Below are 13,842 nucleotides of genomic sequence, written 5' to 3'. Positions count from 1 at the left end.
TCCTGTAAACTCTATGTTGATGCTTTTGCCCTAAAAGCTCTACTTTTGTCTCATCTGACCAAAGAACATTCTTCCAAAATGTTTTAGGCTTTTTCAGGTAAGTTTTGGCAAACTCCAACCTGGCTTTTTTATGTCTCGGGGTAAGAAGTGGAGTCTTCCTGGGTCTCCTACCATACAGTCCCTTTTCATTCAGATGCCGACGGATAGTACGGGTTGACATCGTTGTACCCTCGGACTGCAGGGCAGCTTGAACTTGTTTGGATGTTAGTCGAGGTTCTTTATCCAACATCTGCACAATCTTGCGTTGAAATCTCTTGTCAATTTTTCTTTTCCGGCCACATCTAGGGGGGTTAGCCACAGTGCCATGGGCTTTAAACTTCTTGATGACACTGCGCACGGTAGACACAGGAACATTCAGGTCTTTGGAGATGGACTTGTAGCCTTGAGATTGCTCATGCTTCCTCACAATTTGGTTTCTCAAGTCCTCAGACAGTTCTTTGGTCTTCTTTCTTTTCTCCATGCTCAATGTGGTACACACAAGGACACAGGACAGAGGTTGAGTCAACTTTAATCCATGTCAACTGGCTGCAAGTGTGATTTAGTTATTGCCAACACCTGTTAGGTGCCACAAGTAAGTTACAGGTGCTGTTAATTACACAAATTAGAGAAGCATCACATGATTTTTCGCACAGTGCCAATAATTTTGTCCACCCTCTTTTTTATGTTTGGTGTGGAATTATATCCAGTTTGGCTTTAGGACAATTCTTTTTGTGTTTTTTCATTTAAGACAAATTAAATGAAGATAATAATACCAAAGAATTTGTGTTTGCAATCATTTTCAGGAAGAAACTGAGTATTATCTGACAGAATTGCAGGGGTGTCAATACTTTTGGCCATGACTGTATCTAGAGGACCACAAAAATCCATTACAGAAATGCTCTTTGATTGGTCTTCCAAGCAGATCACTGGGACCTGTAAAAACATTTAGATGTCAAATAAGAAGCGGTATAATTGTCCAAAATCTTACCTGCCATCTGTGCAGAAAACTCAATGTCTAAGAGATGTTGTTGCTATAGGGTAGAACAGTGAGTGAATCATAGAATCATAGAATGGTAGAGTTGGAAGGGACCTCCTGGGCCATCTAGTCCAACCCCCTGCTCAAAGCAGGATTCGCTAAATCATCCCAGACAGATGTCTGTCCAGCCTCTGTTTGAAGACTTCCATTGAAGTAGAACTCACCACTTCTCATGGCAGCCTGTTCCACTCATTGATCACTGTTTTAATAGTGTTTAATAACATTAGAAATATACAGTGCTGTGCAAACATTTTAAGTACACTTGCACACAGCTTTTGAAGAAATTCAGACGGGAGGTTGTTTAAACATCTTGGATTACTAACCAGGTCTTCTGTGGATGTAGGCTTGCGTAAATCTGGCCTCTCTGGGAGCTTTACTATGACATCCAAGACTTGTTCTTTACACTGAAGATAGTTCTTAATGACATTGGCTGTATGTTTGGGGTCATTGTCGTCCAGCAGGATAAAATTGGAGCCAATCAGATACCCCCTGATGGTTTTGAATGTTGGATAAATATCTGCCTGTACTTCTCAGCGTTGTGTGGACCAATAAAGCCCCCCATTACACATAATGATGTCCCAGCGATCGCACCAATGATCCGACATGATGGGATCGCTGGGACATCGTTAGGTTGATTGCCGGTGAGCTGTCACATAGACAGCCCCAGCAATCAGGATCAGCGACGCTGGTTTCTAATGTAAACATCGGGTATCCAGGAGCCGTGGATCCTGGATACCCGCTGTTTACCTTGGAAACCAGCACACACGCTGATTTCCAAGGTAAACATCAGGTATCTAAGAGCCGCGCGACTCCTGGATACCCACTGTTTACCTTGGAAACCAGCGTGTACGCCGGTTTCCAAGGTAAACAGCGGGTATCCAGGAGCCGCGGCTCCTGGATACCCAATGTTTACATTAGAAACCAGCGTCCAGCGTCGCTGATCGCTAATCTCTCGCTGCCACATGCAGCGATGCGCGCTGGCCAGCGGGAGACCAGCGATCGAAAAACGGCCCAGGCCGATGCTGCACGGTCAGCGATAACTGGCAGGGGGTCGGTCACTGATCCCCATCACACACACAGCGATCTCGCTCGCGTGATCGCTGTAGCGTCACAAAATCAGCGATCTCGCTAGCTAGTGTGTGACAGGGCCTTATCCCTAACCAAATCCCCAACTGCATTTTTAGAAATACATCCCCAAACTTGTGAGGACCCTTAACCATGCTTCGCTGTTGACTGCTGACATTAATTAGAGTAAAACTCATCATTTCGTTGGCAAACAAACTGTTTTCATACAAAGCTGAATTGAAGTTGGTATGGCTTTTTGGATGCAATTCTTCCATGAAGATAACTCTAATCAGAATTCTCCAAACAGTAGATGGGTCTCAGCGGTCACTTCCAGTTTTGAGCTAATAGCACTATTCCGATTTCAAAGGGAAGTAAGCATGATGTGTCTTTCATTGGCACTAAGTTTTCTTAGCTGACCACTGCATCTTTGGTCCTCAATAGTGCCCATTTCTTGGTGCTTCTTCAAAACAGCACATTTTGAAACTTCTGTCTTTCAAATCTTTGAATGGGAGAGACTTAGTTTATTCTGTATATCTACCTTGTGACTTGCTGCTGTGCTCAGTCTTGCCATGGTATATGATCTGTGACGTGAAACTGTCTTCTACAACTTCACCTTTTTAGCAGAGTTTGTGTGTTCCTCACCTAGTTTTTTAAACCTCCTACAAATGGTCATCCCAAATACTGATTTAATTTAAATTTCTCCTTTGCTCATTCAACTATCATTTTATTGATTGGTAAAGATAAACTATTAACACTACATTTTTAAAGCATTCTTACATTTTACTAGTACAGTGTTTTTGAACTATAACCATGTTCACCTTGCTCATTTTCTGTTTTCTCTCTCTCTCTTCCTCCCTTCCCTCTCACACTCTTTCTTTCTATTCTATTGGCCATCTACTATTAGCACTGTATAAAATCTATTTTATTCAAAACCACAGCTTGTCCCATAAAAAAGAAGCCTTCACATTGCTATAGCAACAAGAAAAATAAAAAAATCTCTTGGAAGAAGAGGAGGAAAAAAAAAGCACAAAAATGAAAAATCACCCAGGCGGGAAGGGGTTAAACACAAATATTATTCCTTTGCAGAAATCCAAAGAAGAACAATTTAAATAGCTCAAAAGAATGACTATAACAAGTGGTTTGTGGAAACTTTGACCATACCTGCCCCGTCTTCTTCAATGACTGTAGACCATGGAGAAGCAGTCTGAGCTTGATTGGCAGCTATAACAGTGACATTATATGCTGCTCCAGATATGCTGGCATTGAACAAGTAGCTTTTTGTTGAATTACTTGTGGTTACTCCAAAGCAAGGGAGAAAAGTAACATTTATATGGTAATTCATCGTGCCTTCTTCTTTTGTGCTGGGCTGTAAATATAGAATAAAAAGAATAGAAACAATCAAATATAAATTTATTGTGGTTATTACACCTTCCACTCACTTTCTGACATAACCTATAGTTTTCCATACTTATTTAGCATCACTGATGTACTAGAAATCATTGTCTTGGCATGTGATGTTAGCCAGCAGACAAAAAAATGGTCAGCGTCTATCAACAGGTTTTTGCTAGAGACTTTGATTCTAGTGATGTATCACTTACTGGGCTGCTTGTTGCAGTTTTGATTAAAAAAAAATACTGTTTTATCTGTTGTAGATCAACCAGTTCTCTGAATGCTAAGTTTTTTTTTAATGAAAAATAAAATGCAAAGAGTGGCGCAATGAGTGTACCTGTGTTTAAATTAATTCCCTAACTGAATCGACAGGCTGCTCACCTTACAGGGTTGTGCCACCCGTGCACAACCACGGTGTGACCGTGAATGGTAGTTGGGGAGCGTGTCCTTGCAACCCAGAAGGGCACTGTACGTGGTTGCCAGCAACCTCCGCTCTCACCGGCTTCCGGATGTGAAGTTGAGACCGATCCCAGCCGTAAGTGAACACCAAGGATCCCGGAGCTTCCCAGCACCGCCCAGCAAATGCAGGTTCTCCCACAAGCAACTGCCCTCCAAGCTGCTCCTGCTGCTGATCCTCAGAGAGGAAAATTCAATGTGAAGCAATAAAAAAAAGCGGTTTATAGGAGCGCTAAAGGAGAGGCAGAAACGAGGAAAAGGGTAAAAAACTCAGCTTTTATTCTTCGTCCAATACCCACAACGCGTTTCTACTTTCACAGCCGTCTTCCTCAGGTGGAATGAAGGAAGCATCAATTATTACAGCCTTTATACTGTAGGTAGCCCTAATTGGAACAACCCACAATCCTATGCGACCTCCCCTAGATGTTGAACAATAAAGGCTGTAATAATTGATGCTTCCTTCATTCCACCCGAGGAAGACGGCTGTGACTATAGAAACGTGTTGTGGGTATTGGACGAAGAATAAAAGCTGAGTTTTTTACCCTTTTTCTGGTTTCTGCCTCTCCTTTGGCGCTCCTATAGACCGCTTTTTTTGTTGCTTCACAAGTTTTTTTTTTTATAATCCTGTTCACACCACTGATTGGCAGCTTTCTGCCTATGCACAGTGTACATAGCTGTCAATCAATGGTTGGGGTAGGGTTATACAGAATTCATGAATATGGAGCACAACATGGCAGCAGGTTTACTAGTTCTCTAGTGATTATCACCTGCTGATAAAAGAGTAATTTTATAAAAGCTACACTAACCAGGTCAGTTACTGACACATCACTGGAATCAGGGTCTTTACCCCTATACCATGCTGCTCTCAGTTTAGGTGGCAAATACCTGGTCACAGATTCCATTCACAAATTTAAATATTTTTGACACTATTAATGATAAAACCAGATGCAGCTGAAAACCACCAGGTCAGTAAACTAAAAAAGCAAACATTTGATTTTGATTTTGTAGGAGAATAGCTGATTCACCCGCAAAACTGCGTGACCGACTAATCAGCTGTTCCTCTGCAAAACAAATGCAAAACAACCATGGTTAATTTAGTCGTGTTGTAGCTGCACCACACCTGTGATCTGGATATGTCTTCTGGCCTTAACGGCAGGCGCATGCAGATGTTCATGATTTTTCACATACGCAAAAAAACAGTCGGCGTTTTATCAGAGTTTTGGATCCAAGATTTAGCAGTGTATGGACAGTGTATGGCAAGACAGCACTATTGAAGCCCGAGCAGTGTGAAAAGGTTGTTGGTTGGATAGCAGATAATACGTCCAGTTACTTATCCACCAGCACCCTGTCTTCCACACGGTCAAGTCAGAGTAGCGGTGAATCTGGACCGCATATTCCTTACCCTGATCCTCCTTCCTCCCACCATGCTGAGTGCCCTGAGACAACTGATCCCACGCTCGGACACTCTGAAGAGCTGTTCAGTTTTCCATATGGAGATTCATACCTCTCGCCTGGTCCACTTGAAGCGGGGCAAGATGAGATTCCTTGTCCCAGCGCAGCCTTCAGTTGTCCATACCCCACGTAAGCGTAAATATGCAGCCAACACCCCACAGGCCACAGTACTCAATTATCACATTTCTCGCCTGCTTGCGCTCGAATTGTTGCCTTTTAGGCTCTTGGAGATGGAAGCTTTCCGCAACCTGATGGTGGCGGCTGTCCCAAGCTACTCGGTCCCCAACAGCCACTATTTCTCCCGCTGTGCCGTCCCGGCATTACATAAGCACGTGTCCCACAACATTACCCGTGCCCTCAACAATGCAGTTACTGGGAAAGTCCACCTAACCACGGACACGTGGACAAGTGCTTGTGGCCAGGGACGGTACATCTTGCTGACGGCACACTGGGTTAACATAGTGGAAGCCGGGACAAAGTTAGACCTCGGGATGGAACACGTCCTCCCGACGCCATGATGTCCCCGTGTCATTTGAGCAGTTTCCATCATTTTCAGATGTTTTTAGACCTTAAAAGGACTTCTGGGGGATCGCGGTAAAAATGCTCGGGTCTTCCATAGACTTACATTGGGCTCGTTGTTCTCTCCGAGTTCCCGAGTATTCCAATTTGCTCGACCCGAGCATTTTCGAGCTCGCTCATCACTGGTTAGAAGCGTACATTAGGCCTCTTTCACACTTCAGTTTTTTGCATCAGTTCAAATCCACCAAAAAGTCAGACAAGCGGATCCGTTCTGAACTGATGTGAACGGATGGCACAGGATCCGTTTTCAGACGGATCCTGAAAATGAGGAAATTTAAAGGAAACGCTGGCCGGGAAGGGGAGAGAGAGAGAGAGAAAAACGGATGCAACGGACGGCAATCCGTCACAGTCCGCCCATAATGCAAGTCAATGGGGAAAAAAACGGATCCTCCAAAAAAAATTGCGGATCCGTTTTTTTCAAAACCTGGCGGATTGTGACTGATTGTAAAAAACTGAAGTGTGAAAGAGGCCTAAACAAAGTATATTTGCATAGACAATGAATATTTGATGAGTGTGGGCCCAGCCAATCACCAAAATGAAGGGTCTGCTGCAGGGCCGGACACTGACAGCTTGGGGCCCCTGTGCAATAAATGTGTCTGGGCCCCCCTCCTTTTATCGTGGCAAAGCTATATATATATATATATATATATATATATATATATATATATATATATATACACACACACACACTCACATACATATACACACAGTACATATATATATATATATATATATATATACTGCTCAAAAAAATAAAGGGAACACTTAAACAACAGAATATAACTCCAAGTAAATCAGACTTGTGAAATCACACTGTCCACTTAGGAAACAACACTGATTGACAATCAATTTCACATGCTGTTGTGCAAATGGAATAGACAACAGATGGAAATTATTGGCAATTATCAAGACTCCCTCAATAAGGGAGTGGTTTTGCAGGTGCAGTGTTGCTTCCTAAGTGGACAGTTTGATTTCATAGAAGTTTGATTTACGTGGAGTTATATTCTGTTGTTTAAGTGTTCCCTTTATTTTTTTGAGCAGTGTGTGTATGTATATATATATATATATATATATATATATCCAACAATGTAGACCAGCTCACTCCTGTGAACCACCTGGAACCTCAGCTGACCTGGTTAACTCCGTTTTGCCCGGATCTGGATGTAGGAGTCCATCCATACAAATGTGAACAACGACAAAGCAAAGTCCAGCAATAACGAGAGCGATCCAGGATGCTGTTAAAAAATTTTTTCTTTCTTTTTATTCATAAATCCATTAAAATGCAATGGTCCAAGCAGTTCAAAACAGCAATAACGCAGGAAAGTCGTGCAGATAGGACTACGCGTTTCAGCGGTAGAACCCGCCTTCTTCACGGTCCAGAATCTAATCTGCTTTCCAAACATGGAACCTTATATACATCCCACTCCCATCAGGGTAATTATAAACATATGTGAGAGACTTAAAAACATGTGCTATAAAAGCAGATCAAAAATATAAACTATCCACATATTGATCAGTATACAACATGCATAAAGATTATAAGGAAAGAATTCAACATATTGGAGAAAAGTACATTAGGAATGTCCGATAACCTGACCATAAGATTTAAGGCCCTGTGCACACGGTGCAGATTCCGTGCAGTTCCGCAGCAGATTAGCCCTGCAGAACCGCAGCAGAAAAGCAGCAGAACAGCACGTGATGCACAGTACCATTTAAGGCTATGTAAAACAAAAAAGGCTGTGCACATGCTGCAGATTTTTCTGCGCAGATCTGGTGCAGAATAAAAGAAGCAGCATGTCGCTTCTCCTGTGCGGCTCTGCCGCAGTCCTCCAATCTGCAGGTGGAAACTGCAGTGGAAATCTGCACTAAAACTGCACCAAATCTGCGATAAATCTGCACTAAAACTGCAGGCAAAACACAGATCATCTTACCTAAAGATTTAGCAAAATCTACGCGGAAAATTCCACAGCAGAATCGGCACCGTGTGCACATAGCCCCAGTGGTACAAAAACATAGAACAATAATATTAACCAGCATTATATAATACAAATATATCAATAGTGCATAATGATATCCAGGCGGTTATTAAAGCCCTGTGGCATGCGAGTCCCCAGCTCAAATATCCACCTGCTTTCTCTTGCAAGCACTTTTTTGTGAAAATCTCCCCCTCTCAATGGTTTTTTTACATGCTCTATGCCCATAAAGGAGAAACCGCGTAAATCCCCATTATGTTTTTTTGAAAAATGTTGGGATACTACTGATGCACCAACCATAGGCAAATTACTAGCGTCTGACAGGTGTTTGCGGATTCTAGTTTTAAGGGGGTTCATCGTGCAACCTACATATTGCATACGGCATATATTGCAATTAATTAGATACACTACATTCTCCGTATTACAGTTTATAAAAGAACAAACATTAAACTGTTTTTTATTGGAGATAGATGTAAATGTTTTAGATTTATTAGCAAAACCGCAGCACTTACAGATATTGGCACCGCATTTAAAAAATCCTGTTGTTTTTAACCAATTGCTAGGGGAAATTTTATCCGGATCTTTAAACATGCTGGGTGATAATAATGTAGCTAAAGTCGGGGCTCTTCTTGCCACAAAGGCAATATCATTATTTTCCACAATATTTTTCAAAATAACATTCTGAGATAACAAGGGAAGATATTTTTTGATGATTTTAACAATAGAATTAAACTGAGGACTATAATTGGTACTGAAAACCACCCTAGATTTTTTAGAGTCAAACTGTCTTTTTTTCTCAGTAGATTCCAACAGCTTAACCCTATCCATGCCTGCTACCATTTTCCTGGCTCTCTCCAAAGACCAATTAGGATACCCCCTTTTTTTTTTAAATTATTACAGGTCATTTCAATTCCTTCCTCCAATTTGTCACTAGATGTAGTATTCCTTTTTAGTCTAATAAGCTCCCCCACAGGAATATTCTGAATGACATGTTTGGGGTGATTAGAGGAAGCCATTAAAATACTATTGCATGCAATGGATTTTTTATAGGGAGATATCAGAACCCCATCATTGTCCAGATCTGCGGTCAGTTTCAAATCCAAGAAGTTAATTGAAACCTCATGACCACTACTAGTAAATTTTAGATTGAAATCATTCAAATCCAAATAAGAAAAAAAACTTTTTGCAGACGAGAGACTACCCCTCCAGACAAATATCAGATCATCAATAAATCTCCCCAGCCAAACAATATTATCCTTGTATGGGTTATCAATATTAAAGATATAATTTTCTTCCCACACAGACATAACCAGGTTAGCTAGGGAAGGTGAAAACTTGGCGCCCATGCTCACACCCTGTGTCTGGAGGAAATATCTCTCATCAAACACAAAATAGTTGTGGCTTAAAAGAAATTGAATTGAGGAGACAATAAACCTCTGAATGGAATCCTCATAATTACTGTATCTGGACAAATAATATGTGATGCATCGTAACGCGACGTGATGGGGGATAGAAGGATATAACCCCACCACATCGCAAGATAACCACACATAATCAGATTGCCAGTAAAATTTTTCCATAATCTGTATTATACTTTTGGAATCTTTAAGATGACTTGGTGTTAATGGCACTAAAGGTTGAAGATAAAAATCTACCCACTCCCCTAGTTTCTCACTAAATGATCCGATCCCAGACACGATAGGTCTGAGAGGGGGAGGAAAAACCTCTTTATGAACTTTAGGGAGTGAGTGGTATATTGGAACAATCGGTGTTTCACAAAAAATAAATTTTTTAATTCTGTCTGAAATAGCACCCATACTAATTCCCACCTGTAATAGATGTAATAATTCAGAGTTAAATGAATTAGTTGGATTAGATGGCAATTCAATATAGGTGCTACTGTTTTCTAGATCCAGCAAGTTCATTTTCTTATATAAACCAGCATTGAGAGCCACGGAACTGCACGGAATCTGCACCGTGTGCACAGGGCCTTAAATCTTATGGTCAGGTTATTGGACATTTCTAATGTATTTTTCTCCAATATGTTGAATTCTTTCCTTATAATCTTTATGCATGTTGTATATTGATCAATATGTGGATAGTTTATATGTTTGATCTGCTTTTATAGCACATGTTTTTAAGTCTCTCACATATGTTTATAATTACCCTGATGGGAGTGGGATGTATATAAGGTTCCATGTTTGGAAAGCAGATTAGATTCTGGACCGTGAAGAAGGCAGGTTCTACCGCTGAAACGCGTAGTCCTATCTGCACTACTTTCCTGCGTTATTGCTGTTTTGAACTGCTTGGACCATTGCATTTTAATGGATTTATGAATAAAAAGAAAGAAACATTTTTTTAACAGCATCCTGGATTGCTCACGTTATTGCTGGACTTTGCTTTGTCTTTGTCGTTGTTCATATATATATACTGTATATATATATATATATATATATATATATAGCCACATACATCATACATGCATGTATTTATATTATATAGTCTCCTTTATTATGTATATTGCCATCCCTTATTACACAGTGCCCTCTTTTGTTATGTACAGCATCGTCCCTTACATATTGGATTATATAGAGCCCTGGTTTTATTACATGCCATCCTATCTTGTTAGCTGTAAAATGCAGTGATGGCTCATGGAGCATGGGAAAGCTTCTTTTCTAATGGAGGAGAGCATGGACTGGATGTCTGTTCACCAGCTCCTCCATCAGCAGTCATTGTATATCTAACAAGACAGGGGACTATGTAATAAAAGAGGGTGCTGTGAATAACAAAAATAACAAGAATACACTGTAAGAGACAGCACTGTACATAACAGCAGAGGAAGCTATATAATAAGTGACAGCACCATATATAACTAGAGAGGATGGTATGTAATAAGGGACGTTGTTATACATAATAAACGAGGAAACTATGTAACTAAGGATGGTGTTATACATAATAAGTAAGTACCCTATATACTAAGTCATAGTATTATACATAATAAGTAAGTACACTATATACCAAGGGACTGTATTAGACATAATAAATGAGTACACTACATACTAAGGGACTGTGCTATACATAAGTGAGTACACTATATCCTAAGAGACTGTGCTATACATAATAAGTGAGTACACTATATAATAAGGGACTATGTTATGTATAAGTCAGTACACTATATACTAAGGGACTGTTAGACATGTCTTCCCCAACCCTCCCTCTGTTCCTAAGTCCATTATAAGTCCCCCTTCCTTCCATCCCAATCCCCCACAACCCTCATTGTCCTCCTCCCCACAAATCCCTTTATCATCCTGAGTCTTCTCCCCCCACCCCCATCATTTCCCTTTCCCCCACCACTATCATTGTTTTCTCCCCCACCACCTCCATCATTGACTTCTCCCCACCACCCCTTCATTGCCCATTCCACTACCACCATCATTGCCTTTTCCCCCACCACCCCATTCATTGTCCATACCACCACCTCCATCATTTCCTCCCCCACCACACCATCATTGTCCTTTACACCACAACTATCATTGCCTTCTCCCCACCATCATCATCTTTGTCCTTTCACTACCTCCATCATTGCTTTTTCCCCCACCCCTCCATCATTGCCCTTTCCACCACCTTCATCATTGCTTTCTCCCCCCCATGACCCCATCATTGCCCTTTCCACTTCCATCATTGCCTTCTCCCCATTCCCATTATTGCCCTTTCCCTCACCCCCATCATTTCCTTCTTCCCCACCACCTCCATCATTGCCTTCTTCCCCACCACCTCCATCATTGCCTTCTTCCCCACCATCCCATCATTGTCCTCTCCATCACCCTCATTATTGTCCTTTCCACCATCCACACACAAACTGCACCATTCACCTCTCTGCATGTTCCCCCGCAGCGCTACACATGCACTGCATACACACTACTACTCAACTCTACACACACACATTCACGCGCACACACACACACACACACACACACACACAAGAACACACTCACAGTACAATTCACCTTTCAGCAAGCTCTCTCGCAGCCACAGCATCACTGTTCCGGCAGCTTCCTCTCTCTGGCATAGCCACGCTGAATGATGATGTCATCCAGCCACGCTGTCAGAGACAGGAAGCGCAGGCAGGAAGCAGGACGGATCCCTGCAGCTCCACTCCGCAGAGCAGCAGAGATCACTACCTACCTGCCGCACATGAGGGCAATCTGGATAGGGGCCCCGCAGAGCCTCGGGGCCGGATAAACAAGCCAGATTGCCCTCATTATTAGTCGCCATGCAGGGGCCCCACTCCACCTCCAGGTCCTGGTGCAGGCACACCGGCTGCACCTGTGGTGTGTCCGCCGCTGGTCTGCTGTAAACTAATGTGTCACATCTTCTTCAATGCTTTCTGTCAGGATCCTGTCAGCGCCAACGTGCAGCCTCCGCTGAGCAGGGACTCACCAGCACTGTAGGGGGGCCCGGGGTCAGGTACAGCCGGAAAGTACAGATACACAGGACCTGTGGACACTGAAGTTTAGCAAGCAGTCACAGGACCTACGGTCATGTGACTGCAAGGGGGCGGGGCTTAGCTTCCTGCTTTCAGAGATGGCAGGACACTATACAGAAATACTCAGAGTAAGGCAAAACGGAGGTCATACACAGAGATATCAGTAAAGTACCAGGGATAAGACAGAACGGATAGTCAGAGCCAAGCAGAAGTCAAAACCAAATAGACATAGAAGGTACCAAGCAGAATCCAAAGCAATATCCAGAGAACAGACCGAGTCGTACACAGAGAATCAAGCAACCAGAACACAGCACAAACACTCAGGGGTCACCATACAATGCCAATGGCGAAAGTACAACTGACGGGGGATGGGAGCTTCCTGAGGCTATAAGAAGCTTTCCCAGAACCAATGAGAGGCCACCATAATAGGTCCCAGGTGTGCAGGTAAGAGTCTGCACTGAGATAAAAACATTAACCCCAGAAGTGCCGGTCACCCAGCACTGGTATCATGACAGTACCCCCCTCTCAACGGGGGGGCCTCTGGACCCCCAGGCTTGCCCGGGTACCTAGCATGGAAAGCCCAAACCAGGCGATCCGCATGCAACAACCGGGCCGGCACTCATGACCTGTCCTCCGGCCCATACCCCTTCCAATGAACTAGGTACTGTACTGACCGCCGTACCAACCTAGAATCTACGATGTGACCAATCTCTTATTCCACATGTCCCTCAACCGAAACCGGAGGAGCAGCGGACTCGGATTCTCCCCGGACTGATTCAAAAGGCTTCAGTAGAGATCTATGGAAGACGTTAGGGATCTTGAAAGAGGGTGGAAGGCACAGCCTGTACGCTACTGAGTTGATTTTTTCCACAATCTTGTACGGGCCAGTGAATTTGTGGCCCAACTTGGCTGACGGAATCTTTAACTTTATGTTTCGCGTGGAGAGCCAAACTTTCTCTCCAACCTGAAACATGGGACCAGGTGTTCATTTCCTGTCCGCGAAAAACTTATACCTGCCTTGAGACCTAGATATACGCCCCTGGACTTCTGCCCATGTATCTTTTAACGGCTGAACAGAGTCCTCAGCCCCGGGACACCCCGAATCCAGACGAGAAAACTCACCAAAATGAGGACTGAACCCATAGTTGATCAAGAAAGGGGACATACCAGTGGATTGACTCACCCGACTATTGAAGGCAAATTCAGCCAACGGCAGTATATCACACCAGTCATTCTGTCTAGCAGAAGTCAGACATCTGAGGATCTCTTCCAGAGACTGATTAGTGCGTTCCATCTGACCATTACTCTCAGGATGGTATGCGGACGAAAAGGACAGAGATATCCCTAATTTTTTGCAGAAAGCACTG

At 42.8% G+C, this 13,842-nt stretch overlaps 1 protein-coding gene across 1 annotated transcript in view; it reads right to left on the bottom strand.

Moving 5' to 3' along the window:
* IL12RB1 (interleukin 12 receptor subunit beta 1) overlaps positions 1 to 13,842 on the bottom strand; it is a 241,423-nt gene that overhangs the window by 96,501 nt on the left and 131,080 nt on the right. The window contains exon 8 of the mRNA XM_073545077.1: positions 3,302 to 3,506. Within this exon, the coding sequence (XP_073401178.1) occupies positions 3,302 to 3,506 (205 nt within the window). The remainder of the gene's footprint in view (positions 1 to 3,301; positions 3,507 to 13,842) is intronic.

Source organism: Dendrobates tinctorius, unplaced genomic scaffold (assembly GCF_039654945.1).
Source record: "Dendrobates tinctorius isolate UK_male_01 unplaced genomic scaffold, ASM3965494v1 ptg000011l, whole genome shotgun sequence".
Classification (NCBI taxonomy): Eukaryota; Metazoa; Chordata; class Amphibia; order Anura; family Dendrobatidae; genus Dendrobates; species Dendrobates tinctorius.
Note: the sequence above shows the minus strand (reverse complement) of the source record. Positions and strands in the feature narration are given on the sequence as shown.